Genomic DNA, 23765 nt, shown 5'->3' on the forward strand with positions numbered 1-23765 from the left:
TTTGCTGTGTTCCTTGCTTGTCATAAGATTTGTCCCTGCAAGCACACTTAGTTTGACTCCCAAACAGATTAAATTTTTCAATTTTCCAAGAGAATTTCCATGGTCGGTAGGAGTCATTCTTCCAAAGGCATTAATCAGCACAGAAGTAGTTCACAGTGGCATTACTCTCCTTTTGTTACTGTGCCTGTATGTAGTATGACTGTTTTGTTATTCACAAAACGCCATATACGTGGTGCTAAAATGAAAACCTGAGACAACCAGCTGTTCTGTTGCCCACCACCAAGAGTTCATTCTCCCTTCTTCAGCCTTCTCCTCTTTACTTTACCGAGCACACTGTTGAAAGACCAAAGGGAGCTTTTATAGAATTAGTATCAACAAGAACTAAAAGATTTGAAACCTCTTTTACAGTAGATTGGAGCATTTTTAACAGTGGAAATCCATTCTCAGAATCTGAGCAATCTAATTTCATATTGTGTGTATGGAGGATTTGATACTGGAGAAGACCTTGCAGCCTGTCTCTCAAGAACTCAGTGGGGTGGGAGAATGAGGAGAAAAAGCCCAAGAAATCAATTACAATTGAAGGAAAAAATGCTACTGAACTTTTTTTTTTTTTTTTTGCAAAATGGTTTTTCATCAGGATTTTGTTTTCATTAAAATTTTCCAACGGGCTCTAATTATAACCCATCTTAACATGTCCGCATTTGGGAACCAACTATTTAGAATATCAAATGCTGTATGCCACGGCTTACTAATCTGAGAAAAAATGTGGTACGGTTGAACACTAATAAAGCACCCTTTTTCTTTGCTTCCTACACTGATGCTTTAAAAGCTGATTAGTTAGAGAGAGAGATTGATATGAAGAATTTGACATGTTACACATGAAGGCTCAGAGCATTTCAGCCTATTAGAAATTCAGAGTAAATCTTCATAATGATTTTAAACTTAGGGTGGAAAAGCAAAAAGACTATGGAGGGAGGCAGTGGGATTTAGTGTACAGAGTTAGTGACTGGGGAACAAGATCCTCACTATTTTCTCTGTTCTGTGTCTGGATCTGTTCTTCATTTTCTGTGCAGAACTGAGCAAGTTACTTTATTCTCTGTGCCTCAATTCATCAATTTTAATAGTGGCTAGAACAATTTTCCTCCCAATGGTGTACAGATTAGTGTTGGTAAAGTGCTTTGAGATCCTCCAATAGAAAAATGCTACTTATGTTCAAAGTATTAATAATTAGCACCTCCTGTGGCTCTGATTCAAACAATGAATTTGTTATTTATAAAAGTATTAGTACCAGTTGATCAATCCTTTTGTTGTAGGAGGGTCTAAAATCTGGCCCACAAGTGGCCTTATAAATAAATTTGACATCACTGAAGGGATTACAGTTAACTCGGTTTAAGAACATCATCTTTTGAATGTTTGTGGTTATTTTTGGAACGCTAAGGTGGTTTTTTATTTTATTTTTTTAAATTTAACTCTTTGTTTTACAGATGAGGGCAGGAGTGCAGTTGACCATGCAGGTGGTGCACAGATTGTAGTAGACCATTTAAGGTCACTGTGCAGTAAAACAGATCCAGCCAATGAGAAGCTCTTGACTGTCTTTTGTGGCATGCTGATGAACTATAGCAATGAGAATGGTAAACACCACTGAAAATTTGCTTTATGTCTCCCAGAAGAACCCCAAACCTAAAAATCAACCAAATATCTCAATTCTATATGTAAACTTATTATTTTTATTTAAAGTAAATGCTTCCAAAAGCATTTGCTGTGCAGATTCACAATACCATAAAAATAGCAACATACTGTATAAAGTTTGTATAAGCATCTTGAATTATGTATTTACTTATATGTTTAAAAGGGGGTACACATGGATATATGAAACTGTACTGGAAAAATACCTTTCCGGAGAAAAATCAGGTTGCATTGTCTAAAAAGGGTACAACAATTTTAAATATGAAAATTAGCCCGGACATCTAACTTTGCCTTTTTTTAAAACATGATTACTTAATATAAGTATATGCCAGACAGCTTTTTCTTACATTACTTTTCTAGTGAAAGTATATATAAAAGCACTTACGTTATTCTATTTCATATAATTGGGGGGTAATTTAGATACATGTATAACGCTCTATTAATATCTGCAAATAGCAAATAAGTGTCTATTCTTTATATTCAATAATAATAAATTGAGGGGCTTATATGGAGTAGGAAGGTAAGCTTTAGGAAAAATGGTACATTACTGAACATTTTTATATATGAAAAAACATTGACTACTGATTCCAAACAAATATAGTCTTCTAAGAAGAGGAGTTGTGCACTCAAATACCCACTTGTGTGTATAATTTGTTTGTGCATGTAAGTGAGGCAATTTACTGATGCATATTTTCACATGTTGTGCCAGCTTTTGAAAGTTGTACCTATTAAGGGGGGGGCCAAAAATGAGTAGAGCTAAGTAGTTCCAGGATGTGCATGTGTCCCCATAATGCCATGAATTGGAAACTTAGCCAATCAGATTGCTCCCTCAGTCAAGCACATTTCCTAAATTGAAATGTTCCCACATGGAATAACTAGCTTCCTTACTAGCCACTCACTGTAACATTATCAGAGTGCCTGAGATGAAGCTCTTTGTGTCTTTAGATAACTCTCACACTTTCCAAACTTATGCCAAAATTGTCCTGCTTTTCAGATGTGCCCTGGACTTAATCTCTCTATCTTTTATCCACCTACTCTTCTGACCACTGCTCTCTCATCTTAAAATCTTCTCTGTAATTTCTTTCTGGTTGGGGATAGTTTACTTGCTTTTTGCAGTCCCATCTACCTGGAACTCTCTTCGTTGAGAGTCATCCATGTAGCTAATCTCCTTACCCCTTCTCTCCTTTGCTTGTTCCTGCCACCTGTATCTCTACTCTTAGCCTAATATTATGCAAGAATATCTATTTACAGTACTTCCTTGCTGCTCTTAAATTACACCTTTTGCTCTTTCTACTGCATACAATTTCTCTGCAATGTTTTGCTCTACTGTCTGTATGAGAGTCATACTGTATCCAGTTCTGTGAAGTGTTATCTCATTATTATTTTCTCTCTCATTGTAAAGTGTCTTGAGATTAATAGATTTTCCCACCTATAAACTGAATTTCTAGATTCCCCTGCATTAACTGGGTCTAATGGGTTATTCAATATTTCTGATAGCTAGGGAGATAGACCAATTCAAAAGCAGAGCTTTTTGCTGTATAAAGGTATTTCATTGGTTTTGCTTCAGTGACCAAACTCCACTGAGTGCTTCTCTGGGTAAACTAATTACCAAAAAAGTTACCTCTCTTTTCATAACTGTTGTTCTTTGAGATATGTTGCTCACGTCCATTCCATTCTAGGTGTGCGCGTGCCCATGTGCACAGTTGTTGGAGACTTTTGCCTGAGCGGTATCTGTTGGGTTGGCTGTGGCACCCTCTGGAGTGCTGCAGTCAGGTGTCGGTATATCAGGCGCCACTGGCCCTATCCCCTCTCAGTTCTTTCTTGCTGGCAACTCCAACAGAGGGGCAATAGGGCAGGTAATGGAATGGACATGAGCAACACATCTCAAAGAATAACAGTTACGAAAAGGTAACTGTTTTTTCCTTCTTTGAGTGCTTGCTCATGTCAATTCCATTCTAGATGACTCACAAATAGTATCCCTAGAGGTGGGCTCAGAGTTTGCTGGGTAAGTGCATAGTGAGATGTAAACGTGTGAATGGATGACCATGTGGTGGTCCTGGAGATATCTGAAGTTGGCACGTAGGCCAAGAAGGCTGCTGCTGAAGCTTGCGCCCTAGTCGAGTGAGCACTTACAATCGCCGTTGGAGCACTTTTGCCTGACCATAGCAAAATCAGATGCAGGCGGTGATCCAAGATTAAATTCTCTGGGTGGACACTGGGTGATCTTTCATTCTGTCTGCCACTGTGACAAACAACTGCATCGACTTGCAAAATGGCTTGGTCCTCTCAATCTAGAAGGCTAGCGCTCTGCTGACATCCAGGAAGTGCAACCTACTTTTCTCCTCAGACTTATGAGGCTTTAGGAAGAAGACTGGCAAAAATATGTCCTGGCTTGTGTGAAATTGCAAAACCACATTGGGTAGGAAAGCCAGATGCAGCCACAGCTGGACCTTATCCTTGAAAAAACACTGTAGGGTGGCTCCAAGGTATGTGCCCTAATCTCGGAGACCTTTTGGGCAGAAGATATCGCCATCAGAAATGACATCTTCCAGGAGACCAGAAGAAGGGAACATGACACCAAGGGCTCGAAGGGAGCTCATGAGCCGTGCGAGTACCAGATGTCCCATGGAGGGACTGGGTCCTGGACCTGGGGGTTGCTCCAGACCTTTCAAGAACCAGATATGTTAGTGAAGACTGACCTGCTCTGGAATGAACGGTGAAAGGTTGATATGGCAGCCAAGTGGACCTTAATTGATGAAAGAGAGAAGCTCTGGAACTTGATAATGCATAAGGTAGTCCAGGATTGACTGCAGCCTGCTCAGGCCTAATCCCTGGGCCAAGGCCCAGCACATGAATGGTTTCCATTTGGCCAGGTAGCTTGCTCTAGTGGATGGCTTTCTTCTACTCAGTAGGACCTGCTGGACGTGGGCCGAGCCTGTAATGCACAAAATCGAAAGGGAAAGAACCGCTGGCCACTTGCGAGGCAAGGAAGAGAGGCGCTCCAACCAACCACCACAGCAGTAAGGGGGAACTGAGAGGGCATATGGCTGGCGCACCTAATATACTGACGCATGAGTGTGGCATTCCAGAGGGTGCCACAGCCAACCCTAAAGATACCAATAAGGCAAAAGTTTCCAATAACAGTGCACGTGGACATGTACAAACCAAGAATGGACTCAACATGAGCAAGCACTTGAAGAAGAATGTAAAATCTAAGATAAACAGCTTTTAAATAGTTAAACAGTTATAAACATTGAATGAACTACTTCTATCCAGAAAGAAAATCATTTCTGTAACTGGATGCTGTCAATAAACTTCACATGTATTCCATTAAGAACAAGGAGTGTACAGTAGCCACACTATTCGTGGCTTTAGCCAGTACTAATAGAGCTTTAATCTTGACATGAGCCTAAGGGCCTGATCCAATACCAGTTGAAACCAGTTGGAGTCTGTCCATTGACTTCAGTGGGTATTGGATTGAGCCCTAAATAATTTGCCAAATTAACATGAAAAAATGACTTAGAGGACCAACTTTTCCAAGGAGAAGTAAATGGTTTGGCCTGTAAAAGTTTTCATTGGCATTCACATAGATAATTGCATGTATAAATGGGTAGGTGGCCAGTTTTGCTCACACACAATTCCCCTTTGCTTGTGGACATATTTTGTTTTGAGGGCACAACAGGTGGATGTGCATTTTTCCAGATGCCCCATGTGACCTTCTTTGAAAATTTGGCCCAGACTATCAAGTGTTATTTTCAGAACGTTGAGAGCTTCCTTTTGTGGGAGCACAATTTAAGCCCAAAAAACTCACATCTGTATTTTTGCACTATAAGTTGAACTCTGGGCACAGATCTGAGTACTTGCACCTCTTAGCTACCCAATTGCAGGTGAAAATGAGGAAGTTCGAAGGGCATTTATTCAGATTGCATACACAATTACAAACTGTGCCCACAAATGGAGAGATATCCTTCTTAACATTTACTCATAAATATCTGATCCTACATTGCTTATGTGTAGCTATAAAAAAAAAAGACAAAGCTAAAAGAAAAGAATTTGGGAAAATTTAATTAGAAGCACATTCCTAGCCTTGGAAGGAGCACTTCTGCCTATTGTTATATTCTTTCTTTTACCATTTCCTACTTGGCTTGCTGTGCTACAAAATTACAGGTGGAAACTGACATTCCCTTCATGTTTTTAAATCACTCACACTCTTTCACATTCTACTGTCTGTCCAGCCAAGAATAATTACAAAACATATGGTTCTGAGTTGCATTTGATTACCTGTGAATATTTCAATGATTTGAATTTTTTATGGGTAAAAACCATGCAAATTATTTTGTTTTAAACCCTTTGTTAAAATATGCAACATTCTTGGTTCGCTAATATTCTCAGTTTCAAATAGCTTCTAAAACAAAACTACATTATTTTTTGTATATGAGAGACTCATTGCTGAAGTTATCTAAAGTGGGGTTTATCTCATGTTGTTGGACTAGAGTATTTACCACATACGGATTTTTCAAAGCAAGTAACTGGAGACCAGCTACATACAGTAAATGGTTCTACTTTAGAAAAAGCAAAATAATCTACAATTTTTATTTCAAGTGGTCTAATCTGACCAGATGGACTGGTTTAGCTTGCAGCTGTAACTCCACTCATAACATTGTTCTGTAAGTTCACAAGCTAGGAATCTTGTGTATGGTCCTAGTTTATTATAAAAGGAACGTGGCCTGCTTGTGTTTAGGCATGTTTCTCAGATATTTCTTTGTATCCTTCTCAGTATCTCATTCTTTCATGTGTCACAGTACATGCAAGGGAGCTTGTATTTGCCACCTCTCATTATTCTTTCAGCTGTATCATAGAAACTAAAATTGTTTTGCTATTAACCCTTTGGTGCTAGAAGTCAGAGTTTTCTGTTGATGGGAGACTTTGCTTTCTACCAGCACTTGAAAATCTTGACCCTTCTGTCGCAGTCTTATTTTACTATCTGAACTTGATTGGACATAAGCTGCTCCCCTCTTCACCTTGCATCTTAAGGCTAATAGGGCAAGATATGTTCCACGTACAACTAGAAATAAAATGAACATGCCATATGTGTTTGTAGATCTTTTCTTTCATGACATGACAAAGAATGAGATAAATTCTGGCTTTTACAAACCATAGAAATTCCAGGGGTGGGGAGAGGGGTCCAGAGTAGCTGGGCTGCAGCAGCAGTAGTTCTGGCACCTTTCAATGAGTGCAGCATGTTCCCCCACCCCACCCCATGGATCTGCTGGCACTATATATCTTTCTGTGTATATGTATGGGGACAGAGGGAGGAATGGCAAAACATGGTCCAGATCCTGCAAACTCTTACTCAAGTGAATAGCTCTTGCTAATGCAAGTAGTCCTGTTAGTCTCATACTCCTGTGAGCTGAGATTACTCATGTAAGTAAGGGTTTTCAAGATCAGACTGCAAACTGGGTAATTAATTTTAATTATGGTTCTGAGATTTATAAAGCACTCTCCAGACGCTTTTAGTAAAATTTGCATGTAGTTGTGAAAAGAACCACCCCACTTGTACTTTGTTTCCTAGGCAATGAAGTTATAGGTAAGAAACGAAGTGGATACAGCGTGTGTGTGCAAGCACATAAATCTATATATAAAATAACCTTTTTTTTTTTATAGATTAATTTCTCATTTCATTTCACATTAATCTTTAATCTGTCAAATTTGTCTTTCATTCAGTGCCTTTGTAAAATATCTAGATGTTGTATTATACAACAGCTAAGGCTCTCTTAATCTTGCAAACTCTCAGTCTGTATGTGATTGGAATCAATTCTCTGGGTTGATTTATGTTCTGCTTTTTTAAAAACATGTCTTGTCCTTCTCTAGAAACTGTAACTGTACAAGGAATGAAGGGGAGGTCGGTGGTATCATCATTATGGCCTAATAGTAATCAATATTCGAGTAATGCTTCTCTCTGAGACTTACCTTTGCTAATTCTCTTGTCTGCTGTGTTCTGTGTTTCATTTGCATCACAGCTAAGAATGTTAATTGTGCCTGCAGCTAAAAAGATATTTAAATATAGTGAAAAACAATGTTGTCGTGTTTTTATACACAATGAAAAGTAGCTCAGTGAATTTAAAAGTAGGTGAAGTTATTTTTTATAATAGTGGGACAATAATTATCACTTAGATTTTATAACAACTTAATACTTAAGTATATTATCTAAAAATTAATATTGACATGTTGAATACCAGCAGCTGTTTGTTGGGGATTAAATTAATTTGTCATAATTTTGCATGAGACAGATTTTCCGTTTAGTGTTTCATCAGTAACATTGATTATATCTTTAAGATTGTTGGAAATCCTATCCAGAATCCTGGCCTAACCTAAATTAATATTTTAATCTCAAATTCACAAAATAAAGTTCTTCCATTTGGGATATTCTCCCCAGATCCCATTCTTTGGAATTATCATGTGTGTCATGTGAAGGACACGGAGCCATTGAAATTCAAGTTTTAGGTAGGTAATTGTTCACACTAGCGCATGTATTGATTGCCATATATTTCCTTGTATATGCATCTGTACCACACACGAGTGTGCTTTTCCTCCTCACAGAACATGTAGGACCTGCTGTCACTGTGATTTCATGTAATACTGTCATACTTTAGTTGGTATTTGCTGTGGATAAGTCTTAAAAGTAAGAAAAAACCTTCAGGCTTTAAAAGTTGTACTTCCTATCATGCCAGATGGTTCAAATTCAGCTCTGATGTAAGCCAAACGGAACTTCAGCAGAAGTCAGGTTGCTTTACTCTGTGGCTGAATTTAGCCGTGCGTCTGTCACACATTGACCGAGTGTCTATTACTCTGGATCACACACTGGTGGAAGGTTGGGTTGATGTTCCGGAATTATCCAGTCTGTGTTGATCAGCAGAAGAGCCTCAGTGTTACTGTTAGTTGCTTGGCATTATTGCTCTTCATTCCTGATCTGAAGACTGAACCACTTCTATGTTACAAAAGTCTCTGGAACTAAGAAGTGATCCAGGTCTTTTGTCAAAGGAGAAGTTGAGCATTCTTTTCTTTAGTCATTGTACCTCTCCCTCATCATCCCAGAGCATCACCTAGAGGCTAAATTCAGTTAAGAGAATCTTCTTCTCAAGGGTATCCCCTGGACATAAGCATCAACAACTCGCCTTCAATTTCATTTTCTTCAGGGATCCCACTCTCAAATTCTTCAAGAAAAAGCATTTCCCTAAATTTAGGCACGTTAGAGCCTGGCCTTCTAGTGCCAGCATGGACAACTTCATATTCTTAACAGTAACAGAAATAATTGGCATCTCAGAAAGTTAGAGATTCTACAGCAGGGCCAGCCTTAATTAAAAGCAAGGCAAGGGAAGTGCTCTGAAGTTCACAAGCTAGTCCTATATTGCTCTGTGGCAAAGGAGAAAACAATTCACCCTCTGCGCACAAATTCCAGCTCAGGAGAACAATGTCTATGTTTGAATTTGCTCCCTACTGACAGTTTAGGGCCACATAAATTATAAGGACATAACTGTTTTTAGTTGAGCCATCCTCCTACTCCATGGGAGTGGAATTTGGTACGGAATCAGATGCAAGGCCTAATTTTTCAGTACATGCAGTAAGTAGTGTCTTCTGGTCCCATGCGCCTATTATTTTGTTTCCTTACTGGTCATGCCAACTGCCTATAATGTCAGTCAGCTGCGAGAACTGCTGAAAGATTTATGGCTTAGTCTTCCATAAGAATAAATTAGTCCTCAGCCTTTCTATTGAGAACTACAGTCAGCTTGCAGTGGAACTGAAGGAGGGTGTGATAGTGACACACTCATAGTCTGGAGGTAAAATGACATTCAATGCATGCGCTAGTGCATATGTGTACTTACCTGAAATTTGACAACTTCAACAGCTCTATAATGTCTGAAGTGGTGCTCTCATATATGCCTAAAGAGAAACCCGGCTCTTTGGAAGAGATAACCCAATAAAAGAAATTCAGTTACTGGTAAGTAACACAATTTTATTTGATTTAAGATGCTGAGCCACAATTATAATGATTCCTGATTACCTTCATTAATCTGTAACAGTTGAAGTTGCCATCTGCTTATTTTTTTGCACATGATTATTGATTATCATCGTTAACAAACTAATATTTTATACTGAAGAAAGAAACTATGAACACATTTCAGGAAATTAATTCATAACTTGTTATGTGAGAATTATAAATAGCTTTTCTTTTCAAGATTGTGCCGAGTTTCAAATTCTAACTCAGAATGTGTGAGAAAGCACCACATCTGATAGGCTCATTTGACTAATATTTTTGAGCTGTTTGTAAAATCTATGCAATTCTTTATGGTCTTCAGTCTGCTCTCTGAGAAATAAAATCTCCAACTGATTTCAGTTGCGCAAGATGAGGTCCTAATTAAAGAGAAATCTAATTGATTTCAGTGGGCTTTGGATCAAGCACTTTAAAAGAGTCCATTATATTTAAAATTAACTAAATGTCTTAGAAATCAAGAGATTCAGGGAAATTGCCAACTAGCATATGGTATGTCCATGTTTACTTCATTCTATTCAGCTGTGAAACAAATGTTTTTCTCTTCTTTGCTGTGTGATAAAACATTTAACAGAAAAAAATGTTATAATCAATCAGTTTTTTAATAAAAAGAGTCATGTTTCTTCCTAACTATCATAAAGCATCTTTCTGTTTGCAGACATCTAGGAGTAATAACTTCCCTACCTGTAAATACTGTAAACTTCCATTCTCGGAAAGGGATTTTATTGCAATAGCTTTAAAGGACTTTTCTCCAACTTCCATGTTTTTGTCTTTATTAAACTTTCTTTTTTCTCAAGCTCCTCCTAGTCTACATTGTGACTTCATGTATTTATATAGCTTTTCATGTATATTTCAATGCCTATGTATATTCATTCTCCTCCTCCTTCCTCCCCCGTCCCTTTCCACACACACATTTTAAGAGAAAGTGCTATTTAGAAACATTGGCCTGATTCTGATTTCAGATAAACCAATTTTACACCTATGTAACTCTGACTTCAGTGGAATAAACTTCTGATATACTCAAAATCAAGCCTAGTATATATTTAGAGTCTCCTGAACTGAGAGTTGAATTGCGTTAACTCATATTATTTTGTTTATTCGACTAAATTATTATGATCCCATTCCTGCCCTGGGAGATGCATACAAAACTTTCAGTAATTGGACATGTAGGGCATACCCCTTGGCCAAATCAAGAGGGAATTTTGGGGAGTGTACCCCTAGATAAAGAAGGTTTTGGGTCTATATCCCATGGCTGGATCAGCCCTAAAACAGAAGAGTAGATAGGATAGGTATTTAAATTTTGCTAAGCTTAGAAGTTGCGTGTGTGTGATATTTTAATGATTTTTCCAGCATTAATGTGCAAAGTGTGTTTGCGTTTCAAAGGAGATCAGTACTGCAAACAGAAATGCTAACTTGTCATTGTATTTTCTTTTTGTATAGATACCCTGCAATCTCAGCTTATCAATATGGGCGTTATCCCCACGTTAGTGAAACTGTTGGGCATTCATTGCCAAAATGCAGCTCTGACTGAAATGTGCCTTGTTGCATTTGGCAATTTAGCAGAACTTGGTAAGTCTAGGATCATAACCTCAAACTATTGTCGAATTGTTTAACAATGATTTTTTTGTTTTTTTAAGATTAAACCAGATTAATTTTAACTGAATTTTTCAGTCCTCTAAATGTATGCAAAATAAAAAGTCTGGGAGCACTGCTTATTGTCTCTTTAGAATTTATAGCTGGTTGTCTGCCTTTTTAAATTCATCCGGGTACTTAATACAACTAACATTTTATGTTAAATGTATTTAATGTAACTATGTGTATTTTAAATTTTTTAGGTTTCTCTCCTTGAATATTGTTACCTAGTGGTGAACCTGTGGCAAAGGGCCAAATTCAGACCCTGTTTAATTCCACTTAAAGTTAAATGAGGCATGAATTTGGCTCAAGAAAACATTCACCAAATGGGAATGGGGACAGACTCCATTAATAAACTTGTCTCTCACTATTAAGAATATATACTATTAAAACATTCTAGGCTACATACTTGCATTTATAAATAATTACAGATGATAAGAATGAGTTGATGTAAGCTTGGCAGATGAAATCACAACTGCATTTTAGAAAAAGCATGTAAAATTTGATCAGATCACATTTTGGTCAGCTCTGTGGCCCAAATTCTGCTCTGATTCACCTGTACAATACCGCTACTTTCAATAGGATTGCATGGAGTGTAAAACAACACAGCATTTGGCTTTATATTTTATTTTTCATTCATTGTCTGTTGGTGATATTGTAGAATCTCAAGTTCTAGGCATTTTAAGAACTGGGGCCCAAATTATGTCCTGATGCAAACAAATCACCTGCACATGTAGCCCTGTGATTTGTTTTTGCTAAAGGATATAGCAAGAAACAGTTATAAAATTGCAACACTGAAAAGGCTGGATGGTTTGAGATATTACCAATAAATTATATGGGGCTCTTTATTTCCAGATCAGGGCAAAATAATTGGAAGTTGGTAGCATCTGATAGCCATTTGGTGGCCTGAAATAATTAGATAGCTCATAGATTCATAGGGTTGAACACAAGAGAGACCATTATGATCATCTAATCTAACCATGTATATAACACAGGCCATAATATTTTACCCAGTAATTCCTGCATCAAGCCTAGTGTATTAGTTTCAAAACTGCTCCTGGTGGACAAGTTTCCGTATAACAACAAAAGAGCTATCATAAATTGTAAATTCTTCTGGCAGGGATCTTGTCTTTATAGGAGTGTATGTTATGCACACATGGGTCCCAATTTTTCCTGAGGATGTTCAGTACTGTCACAATACAGAAAAATAAATAATAGCATTAATTATTATTAATCTTTGCTAATCTCTCCACTGATATCTCCAGGGCTGAATGAACATAGAGACTGAACTATTCTCCCATCCTCAGAGGTGGTCTAGATTTGTTCAGATGAGGGTTAAGACCCCATGGCAGAACCATGTAAAGGAAACTTGCCTGAGTCCTGCTCTTGATGTACCTGCACAATTAATATGTTGAGTACAATCTTCGGGTCTTTATAGGTATGTATACACTGCAATAAAAGATCCCACAATACAGCCGTAGACGTTCAGGCTTGTGTTGGAACCTGTGAGGTGGGTGAGCATCTCAGAGCCCGGGTTCCAGCCCAAGCCTGAATGTCTACGCTGCAATTTTTAGCCCTGCAGCCTAAGCCATGCAAGCCAAAGTCAGCTGGCCCAGGCTCTGGGACTCAGTGCCATGGGTTTTCTGTTGCAGTGTAGACATACCCTCAGTTTGGCAAAAAATTAACTTTTAATAATTTAATTCCATATCAGAATTGCACTAGAAAGTCTTACTATAACTTTAATACTTCAATTTTGTTTTGTAACCATAGGATCTTATTCTTTGGTCCTTACCTCTCAGTAATATAAAGGAGACTCTCCATAATGCAATTAACGCCTTTGGTTAGCATTATGTAAAACTCCCATCCTGCTGTGTTAAAGTAGAGCACAAGCCTAGTAAGAAGGGTGGGGATTGCGTAAAAATAGGTGTTACCAATTTACTTGTAGGTGTAAGTGGGGTGGTGGGAGTGGTACAGGGGGTCATTGAACTCAATTAAGTTAGGCTGCCTCAGAAATAGGCAGCTCGCTCATTGCCTCATGGAATGAGAGACATTAAACTTGCCCTGCTCTATGGCCTGGTCTACACTTGGGGGGTGTAAATGAGTAACTGTGAAGCTATAAGCCCTAAAATGTTTTTCCTCTTAAAATTCCTCAGCATGAGCAAAGGGAGAAAGAGACAGTGTCAGGAGCTGGGAAGTAGCTCCCTTTTCTGTGGACAAATGGAAAATGCTATTGAGAGGAATTGCTACAATACTGTAACATGGACCTGATCCAAAGCTCACTGAAGTCAGTGAGCCATATGGCTTCTTACATAGTTGCAGCTGCACAGCTATGGACTAGAAGAAAGCTGCTTGAGTCGGTAGTCCAAGTGGAAGCATTTTAAATTGGAGCACATTTCCCGACAGAACCCAAATATGGCTTTCAGGAAACACCTTCTATTCTTACAGAGAGGATTTTACTCAGCTCAGATACAAAAGCTATACAATAGTCTTAGGGCTTGTCTACATCAGAAAGTTGCAGCGCTGGTGAGGGAGTTACAGCGCTGCAACTTTGAAGGTGTACACATCTGCAGGGCACCACCAGCGCTGCAACTCCCTGTTTGCAGCGCTGGCCGTACTCCCGTTTTGTCTCGGGTGTAGAGGATCCAGCGCTGGTGATCCAGCGCTGGTAATCCAATGTAGACAGTTACCAGCGCTTTTCTTGACCTCCGTGGAAGGAGGAAGCCTCTGGTAATCAAGCTGGTTTCCTTTCCCGGTTTGCTCTCTCGGTCCCGGAGCCACCCAGCAAACCGCAGGGAAGGAGACCTGCTTGCTCGGGGTTCCGGGACCGAGAGAGCAAACCGGGAAAGGAGACCAGCTTCGCCACGGTTTGCTCTCGCGTTCCCGGAGCCACCCAGCAAACCGCAGGGAAGGAGACCTGCTTGCTCGGGGTTCCGGGACCGAGAGAGCAAACCGGGAACGCCGCGGTTTGCTCTGTCGGTCCCGGAGCCACCCAGCAAACCGCAGGGAAGGAGACCTGCTTGCTCGGGGTTCCGGGACCGAGAGAGCAAACCGGGAACGCCGCGGTTTGCTCTCTCGGTCCCGGAGCCACCCAGCAAACCGCAGGGAAGGAGACCTGCTTGCTCGGGGTTCCGGGACCGAGAGAGCAAACCGGGAAAGGAAACCAGCTTCGCCGCGGTTTGCTCTCTCGGTCCCGGAACCCCGAGCAAGCAGGTCTCCTTCCCTGCGGTTTGCTGGGTGGCTCCGGGACCGAGAGAGCAAACCGCGGCGTTCCCGGTTTGCTCTCTCGGTCCCGGAACCCCGAGCAAGCAGGTCTCCTTCCCTGCGGTTTGCTGGGTGGCTCCGGGACCGAGAGAGCAAACCGCGGCGAAGCTGGTTTCCTTTCCCGGTTTGCTCTCTCGGTCCCGGAACCCCCCTTGAAGCCGCCCAACAGCGCTGCAGTGTGGCCACATCTAACACCACTTGCAGCGCTGGTTGCTGTAAGTGTGGCCACTCTGCAGCGCTGGCCCTATACAGCTGTACTAATACAGCTGTAACAACCAGCGCTGCAAAATTTTAGATGTAGACATGGCCTTAGTCGCTAGGATAGTTTTAAAAATGAAGAAGCCTGATTAAAGAATTAGGGAAAGATATTTAAATGACAAATCATGCTAAGTTATAATTAATGAAGTTAAGGGGTTAAAAACCAGGGTGGCAAGTGAATACATGTTATTTATTTATATTTTTGCAAGCATAAGTGAGATATAACCTCGGCCCAGACAGTACTATTTTGCTGCTTCAATGTTGGGATTTCCAAAAACTATCCTCAGATGTGACCCCACTGGAAGCCTCACAAGATGTTTGGGGGCAGAAGTTGCCATTCCAGTACAGGAGATTTTTGGGATCTAGAGTTTAGCATGGTTTGGAAGGATCACACAATCCTGCAGCTCTTCACTTAAATATTTCTGCTCTAGGGTCCTGATCATGCTTCCATTGAAGTCAATAGCAAAACTCTCACTGTTTTCAGTGGAACATGAATGGCCTCAAGAGATTCTATTTATACCACTCTTTAGAGATATGGAGATACAGCTCAATGGACAGAACTAACAGATTTTAGATTGTGGAGTCAGGTTCTGATCACAATTAAATGGATATAAATCCAGAATAATATCATTGGCTTCAATTGAGTTATTCCGGATTTACACGGGAGTAACTAAGGTCAAAATCTGGCCTGTCCCTTTTAAAATACCAAGATCAAAATCCATTGAAGAAACCATTCTGTACCCAGGCATTTTAAGTGAAAAAAATATATAATCTGCATGTTGAGGCCCAGATTTGCAGCTAAGTGTGCACAGCACAGTGTTGGTCAGAGAGCGCTTCCCAGATCCTAGGACAATAGTGTGCTAATTAGAGCAGCCTGAAAGCTGCTGTAAATTATCCCATCGGCCAGTAGCCTCAGGTGGCCATTACAGTAGCTGGGGATTGCCAGCTTTGCCCTTTACTACTGGACATTGTGTGGGTGGAAGATAGGAGTAACTCTGTTAACTCTCATCACTGGGTGATCCTACTGTGGCCAGCTATGGTATCTTTAGAACAGCTATGTGCAGGGAGTGTGGCGTAAGCAGCCACAGCACAGGACAGAATCTGGCCCTTACGGCTTCAGCTGTGTAGTATTCCAAAGTAAATGCTACCAGCATGAAACCATGTAAATATTAATGATCTCCATATGACCGTTTATCTCGGCAATAGAAAATTCAGTACATGATGTATAATTTTTATTTTTCATCTGAAGGCAAAGTCTTAATTTATATCTTTGTAATTTTACTGTTGCTTTGGATACCTTTATATTCTGCTGGTGCAAAGTTTTAATAGCCTTGAACATAATTAATAATTCAGGTCAGTACATTTATCCTAAAGTCTTAGACATTTTTCTTTTCGTTTAGTGACAAGTGTAAGTATTGAAGTGTATTGTTCTTGTCTGTGAATAGCAGTTAGGCCAATTAATCATTGTGCTGAATAAACCTGGTAATAAAGAGGAAAGAAAACTGAGTGTAAACAAACCAAATCAATTCCCCCCCCCCTTTTTTTTTTGACAGAATCAAGCAAAGAGCAGTTTGCCTACACAAACATTGCTGAAGAGATTGTAAAACTATTCAAGAAACAAATAGAACATGACAAAAAAGAGATGATTTTTGAAGTTTTGGCTCCTCTGGCAGAAAATGGTGAGAAGTTGATCATCTTTTATTGTCATACAGGCATTTTAATTTTTTCCTTATTTGTACACCAGCTATTCAAAAACTGCCAACTTGACAGTAATTATTTGATACTTTACCTTGCTCAGCAATTTAACCTTTCCTGTAGAAGCCATATTAGTTGAGCCATCTGATAGCAATTGGAGATGAAGAATAATGTGAATATTGCCTAGCAGCCTAAGCATACAACTGGGTGTCACCAATTCCTGGGACCTGGTTCCATCTCTAACATCAACTCCTTCTGTGTCTTTCTTGCCTCAATTTCTCTGTATTTCAAACTGGAATATTAATACCAATTTTTGTATGTTACAGGGCTTTATGAGGATTATTAGGTTTGTGAAATGATTTGAATATCAAAAATGTCCCATAATGGATTTATAAGTATTTCAATGTATAATTACATTTGTTAAAATACTTTGTCATACGTATTTTAATTATTTGATTAAATTATAAATACCATGTTTTAGTTACTATTAAGTAACTATTTAACTTGTGGCACTTTTTCAGGGCATCACCCTCTTTACTTTACTCTTGGCCCTCTGCTTTGAACACCATCTTTTGGTTGAGTAGGTTTAGATGAGACTCCTTTGGGACCTGTTATTGTCACCCCTTCAGTTAGCTGAAAGGATTTTCCTAAGCAACACAAGGGACTCCATTTCCCCCACAAGGGCTACATGACCTTCTTTCATAGCTGTGTAACCCTTGAGGAATGAGAGAACAGGACTGATAACCAAACCCAGCTCTCATAGATCATTACAACACAAATAGGTGATTTCCTTTTTTTTCTTTAAAACAACTGACATTTTGGTCAGATTTATTATGAAAATTTTCTTGTATAGGGATATTTAAATTGTACAGCCAAAGATCAGGGCAGTCCATGAGATATAAAGTCAGGAAATAGGTGTTTGGTGGTGTAATAGTTTAATCATAGAAAGCATAAAAATGTAGTGCTGCAAAAGGCCTTTGAGAGATTATCTAGCTCAGTCCCCTGCGCTGAGGCAGGACCAACTGTACCCAGACTGTCCCTGTGTTTGTTTAACCTGTGTTTAAAACCTCCAATGATGGATTCCACAACCTCCCTGGGAAGCCTATTCCAGTGCTTAACTACCCTTACAGTTAGAAAGTTTTTCCTAAAATCTAACCTAAATCTTCCTTGCTGCAGATTAGGCCCAGTATTTCTTGTCCTAGCTCCAGTAAACATGGAGTATAATTAATGACAATCGTCTTTATAACACATTTGAAGATTATTATCAGTTCTCCCCTCAGTCTTCTTTTATCAAGACTATCAGTTTTTTTTAACCTTTCCTCAAAGGTCAGGTTTTTGAACTTTCATTATTTTTGTTTCCTTCCTCTGCAATCTCTTCAGCTTGTCCACATCTTTCCTAAAGTGTGGCACCCAGAACTGGACACAGTATGCCAGCTGAGGCCTCACCAGTGCCGAGTACAATGGAACAATTAACCCCCATGCCTTAATACACCCCAGAATATTAGCCTTTTTTAGTAACTGCATCACATTATTGATTCATATTCACTTTGTGATCCACTATCAACCTCTTATCCTTTTCAGCAGTACTACTGTCTAGCCAGTTATTCCCCCTTTTGTAGTTGTGCATTTGATGTTTTCTTCCTAAGTGTATACTTTGCACTTGTCCTTATTGAATTGCATCTTGTTGAATGTGTCATGGCCATTTTGAATTCTAATGCTGTCCACCAAAGTGCCTACAACCCCTCCCAGCTTGAAATCATCTGCAGATTTTCTAAGCGTACCTTTACTCCATTATCCACATCATTAATGAAAATATTGAATAGTATCAGACCCAAAACAGACCCTGTGGGACCTCACTAGGTATGTCCCCCCAATTTGACAGGAAACAATTCATAACTACTCCTTGAATATGGTCTTTCAACCAGTTTTGAACCCACTGTATAGTAGTTCAATCTAGACAACATTTCCCTAGTTTGCTTGGGAGAATGGCACGTGGAACTGTGTCAAAAACTTTACAGAGCTCAAGACATATCACATCTACAGTTCCCACCATCCAGTAGGCCAGTAACCCTGTTGAAGAAAATTAGGTTAGGCAAAAATTGTTCTCTATAAATCCACATTGGCTATTATTTATTAGCACCTATTATCCTCTAGATCAGGGCTCAGCAACCTTTCAGAAATGGTGTGCCAAGTCTTCATTTATTCACTCTAATTTAAGGTTTTGTGTGCCAGTAATACATTTTAATGTTTTTAGACGGTCTCTTTCTATAAATCTATAATATATAACTAAACTTTTGTTGTATGTAAAGTAAATAAGGTTTTAAAAATGTTTAAGAAGCTTCTTTTAAAATTAAATTAAAATGTAGAGCCCCCCCGGACTGGAGGCCAGGAGCCGGGCAGTGTGAGTGCCACTGAAAATCAGCTTGTGTGCTGCCTTCGGCATGCGTGCCATAGATTGCCTACCCCTGCTCTAGATGCTTATAAATTGATTGCTTAGTAACTTGTTCCAGTATCTTTTCAGGTATCAAATTAAGCTGACTAGTCTATAATTCTTGGGGTTTTCTTTTGTCCCTTTTTAAAGATGGTTATGGTGTTTGCCCTTCTCCACTCCCCTGGGATCTCACCCATCCTCCAGGAGTTCTAAAAAAAGAATCGTTAAACAGTTCTGAGATTGTTTCAGCCAGTTCCTTAAGTTCCCTAGGGTGCATTTCATCAGACTGTGCTGACTTGAATACATCTGACTTATCTAAATATTCTTTAAATTGTTGTTTTCCTATTGTGGCTTGCGTTCCTTCCCCATAGTAGTTAATATTCATTATGTTAATGCATTAGTCTCAGGAGACTTGAGTTCAAATTCTGTTTTGGTTGTAAATGCAGAATTGTTGTTCAGGATCAGCTTATTCCCTTCTGAACATTCCTGCATCCCTAGGAAGATTCAACAAATTTGTATGATTTAACATCTATGCTTGAGTGGAGCCTAGGGATGAAGTATCAGGTGGAGTAGGTCAGGACCGAGCTGTGAGGCAGATCTGTGCTTGGAGGATCACTCAGTACCTTCCCACTGCATGCATAGATCTAGTCATGGCTACTATTCATGAGTGCCAAATTTATACCCACACACACTTCTTGTTTTGAAAGGAAAAAAATCTTAAGAGAATCCTATGCTCTTTTCCATGTTTGGGGACAACTTCTTCCAGATTACAACCTGTACCACGCTGTTTACTAGTGGATTAACAGGATGTAAATCAAAGCAAAATTTGGGTCTTTATTTTCTAAATGTAAAGAAATATGCATTTTTGCCAGAAACTGTCTTTTGTTACAATGTATGGTTGAAAATTTTTTTTGCCTTTTTCAGTCTGACAGCAGAATTTGGTCTGCTATTTTCATAGTTGATATTTGTAATTCAGATACTTTAGTGTTTGTTCAAAGGCAGTGTTTTGCAGTCACAGTAAGAGCAGCCTCAGTGCTGTTGAAAATAACATCCCTTCATGCATGTTAGGAGGTTGTATACTAAGCATTTATGCCCCTCACTGCTAATTCAAGACATGCTGGTGTCTGTCACAACAGTGAGTCTGCCATCCTTGTACTGCTTAGCCACATCTAAATGTGGTGCTGGGTAGTATGTCAGCAACTGGAAAAATTTAAATGAAGTACATGCACAGTCAATCCATTTATTGAAAGGCCCTGTGCAGTGGTTTGCAATTCTAATCACAACACACCTGCAACCTAGTATTCTGTATCCATGGAAACGCCCTACTTTTTAGAGTAGCTCAGTACAAAAGTACCTATTTAAAACACTTCCAGCTGAACATTTCTGGGCCTGTCACAAAGGTCACGCGAAGGTCAGTAGCTCTGACAGAAACATTGAATTTTCACTCATGCAGCAAAACCTAGTGACTGAAATAGAAGCTCCACATGGGGAGAGTCAGACCACTGATTCTTCAAGATAGGTGAAGCTGGCAGCTCCTGTCACCACCCAGTGCCACAGTCCATTTCTAAGTCTTAATCACCAAAATTCCCAGAGTTTTAAAAAGGTATAAAACAATTGGCCAAGCTCATCCTTGGTGTAACTCCATTGGTCTCAATTATTTATTAATTGTTGGACTTTCCTATAGCACCGGTGACTGTATTTGCTGAGCACCGCCCAAACACTAACTGAAATATCTTCACATCACTTGTGAGACAGGAAAGTACTTCTACCCGTTTTACCCATGGGAATGGAGTGTGACTGACTGCCCCACGGTCACATAGGAAGCCTTGCAGAGCTAGGAGCAGACCCCAAATTCTACTTCACAAGATCATCCTTCCTCGCTGTTGAGCCTCATTGATTTCAATAAGAGCAGAATTCAGCCTAGTAATTTCTGATTATCCATGAGCAAGGAACAAAACTCTCTCCCATTTTTAACAACCAGAAGTTGGCCTTGGCCCTGCTCTTGCTGCAGTCAAATACCCTTAGATGTAATAGGCAAAATTCTGGCTGCACCGAAGTCAATGAGAGTTTGGCATTGACTACAGTGGAGCCAGGATTTCACCCAGGGTTTTTATATGTACACAACTCCCATTGAAGTCCGTGGGGTTTCTGCACATGAAAGACAAGAACAGACCCTCATGTTTTGTTTTGAAATTATTTTAGCACTGAAACTTGCTGTCCAAGGCCCATGGGAAGCCTAATGCAGCACAACCTGTGTGATTCAACAAGGACCAGTGCAGAGTCCTGCATTTAGGATGGACGAATCCCATGCACTGCTACAGACTAGGGACCAAGTGGCGAGGCAGCAGTTCTGCAGAAAAGGGCCTTGGGGTTACAGTGGATGAGAAGCTGGATATGAGTCAACAGTGTGCCCTTCTTGACAAGAAGGCTAATAGCATTTTGGGCTGTATAAGTAGGATCATTGCCAGCAGATCGAGGGATGTGATTGTTCACCTGTATTTGGCATTGGTGACGCCTCATCTGGAGTATAGTGTCCAGTTTTGGGCGACCACACTACAAGAAGGATGTGGGAAAACTGGAAAAAGAGTCCAGCAGAGGGCAACAAAAATGATTAGGGAGCTGGAGCACATGACTTATGAGGCGAGGCTGAGGGAACTTGGATTATTTAGTCTGCAGAAGAGAAGAATGAGGGAAGGAATTTGATAGCTGCTTTCAACTACCTGAAAGGGGTTCCAAAGAGGATGGATCTAGACTGTTCTCAGTGGTAGCAGATGACAGAACAAGGAATAATGGTCTCAAGTTGCAGTGGGGGAGGTTTAGGTTGGATATTAGGAAAAACGTTTTCACTAGGAGGATGGTGAAGCACTGGAATGGGTTACCTAGGGCGATGGTGGAATCTCCTTCCTTAGAGGTTTTTAAGGTCAGGCTGGGATGGTTATTTGGGGATTGGTCCTGCTTTGAGCAGGTGGTTGGACTAGATGACCTCCTGAGGTCTCTTCTAACCCTGAGATTCTATGATTCTGCCCCGTGAGGTGGAACGTCAGGATTCATACCCTTGAAAATCATGGAGTACAGTTCCAAGGGGGCTCCAGGGCCCGTGTGGTGAGGTGATTTGAGGGCAACCCAGAGCAACAGCCGAGCTGGTGGATCTGTGATTACATAGATCTGCTGGACCAAGTATAGCTGCTGTTAAGGGTGAAGGCAGTCACAGCAGCTGGGGCACTGCAACCCTGAATCTGGAGAAGTAGCCTGGTGGAATTCCTTCTTCTGCAGACATCTCCGCACATAGCCCTGGGTTCTGACACAGAGACAAAAGCAGGCAAATTCCAAAATAAGAGGTTTAACCACAGCTCACTCTGTTGTGCCTAGCTGTGAAAGGGATCTCAGTACATTTTAATAATCAAAATTTATTATTTATATTGCAATAGCATGTAGGAGCCCCAATCATAGACCAGGATCCTACCGTGCTATGTGCTGCCCCAAAGAGCTTACTTACACTCACGTACGGTGCACTGCATACAGTGTAAGACATGACCTTTGGAGAGTGGAATGAGCAGGACTGCCAGCTTCCTCACTTTTCTGAGAGGGCATTCAGAAAGCTACAGTTTACTGAGTCTCTTCCTTTCCTTGTTAGTCAGGATGTCTTCAGAATTTTAAAGTATCTTCCAAGCTCTTTTCATAGAGAGGGATTGTGCCTTGGATTCTGCGCCCCGAACAAGGGAGTAAGAACTTCCCTTACACTCCTGCATGGTCTCTCAGACCTTGGGTCTGGGCACATAGGAGAGAGCTGCATGCCTACTTATTCCCCACCCATGGAGAAGGTGCATAGGAAGCAGGTGAAACCTTGGTTCTTTCCCCCTTATTAGCTAGCTAGCCCTGCTGGGCTGTCCTGGTGGTATTGTCTGGTGGCAAACTACTGCCCCCTGGAGTGCAAGGAGGAACACGGGGCACAGCTGTAAATCAGGCATGTCTCCAAGTCACAAAGCCTACTGGTGCAATGTAGACGCCACCCTTTACTCAGAACTGTGCCTAAAAGCCACACATCTAGTCTTTATATAGTAAACGCTTGGGGGCAGGGACAGACTGCAGTTTTATAAAGTGCCTGGCACAACAGCCTGGCCTTTGGGTGTAACTATAATATAAATATTAACTAATCATAGAACAGAATAGTAGATGATTGCTAGAGAAAGATATGATGATGCCCTGCAGAGCAAGCATCCCTTGAAAATACAGCTGGTGGACCACATCGAACCAAATAAATCTTTTAGTGTGTGGCCGCAAGTTATTTACATTACATTGATTTAATTGTCTTATCATTCAGTATTTGTCTGTGGCTAGTATGAAATGCAAGAGGCAGCTGCCATGGCTTTTCAAGTGTTTTTCAAATCCCCAGATGAATTCAGTCTTTTTTAAAGCACTTTGTATTTTTCTCTCTTACAAATTATATGTCATTGATAATACGGGAGGCAGCATTATAATTACCAATAAGAGCAGAAAATGCTTTTGGACACTGGGATCCCAGCTCTACTCACAGTTATGGAGTTCCACTAATTTGGCATCGGTAGAGTCTTTCTGATGTAACAAAAACAGAATTTTGCCCTGGTAATTAATGTAACTTGAAACAGGAAAATAAATCTATAGTGTTTAGTCCTTTCGAGATCAAATTATTTTTACTGTTGCTGAGGCAGACACTAAAGTAGATGACATTATTGAAAGTCTGCTCCCCTTACTCCCTATTTACACAATAGAGCT

At 40.2% G+C, this 23765-nt stretch overlaps 1 protein-coding gene across 5 annotated transcripts in view; it reads left to right on the plus strand.

Annotated features, from left to right (window-relative positions):
• Window positions 1–23765, plus strand: part of RAP1GDS1 (Rap1 GTPase-GDP dissociation stimulator 1) — a 177254-nt gene that overhangs the window by 138409 nt on the left and 15080 nt on the right. For 4 of the 5 annotated variants that reach the window (XM_030564400.1, XM_030564401.1, XM_030564404.1 and 1 more), the window contains 3 exons: window positions 1485–1631; window positions 11177–11305; window positions 16441–16566. In XM_030564400.1, coding sequence (XP_030420260.1) covers window positions 1485–1631; window positions 11177–11305; window positions 16441–16566 — 402 coding nt within the window. The remainder of the gene's footprint in view (window positions 1–1484; window positions 1632–11176; window positions 11306–16440; window positions 16567–23765) is intronic. The other variant, XM_030564402.1, reaches the window with a different exon arrangement.

This window comes from Gopherus evgoodei, chromosome 5 (assembly GCF_007399415.2).
Source record: "Gopherus evgoodei ecotype Sinaloan lineage chromosome 5, rGopEvg1_v1.p, whole genome shotgun sequence".
In the NCBI taxonomy this organism is placed as follows: domain Eukaryota; kingdom Metazoa; phylum Chordata; order Testudines; family Testudinidae; genus Gopherus; species Gopherus evgoodei.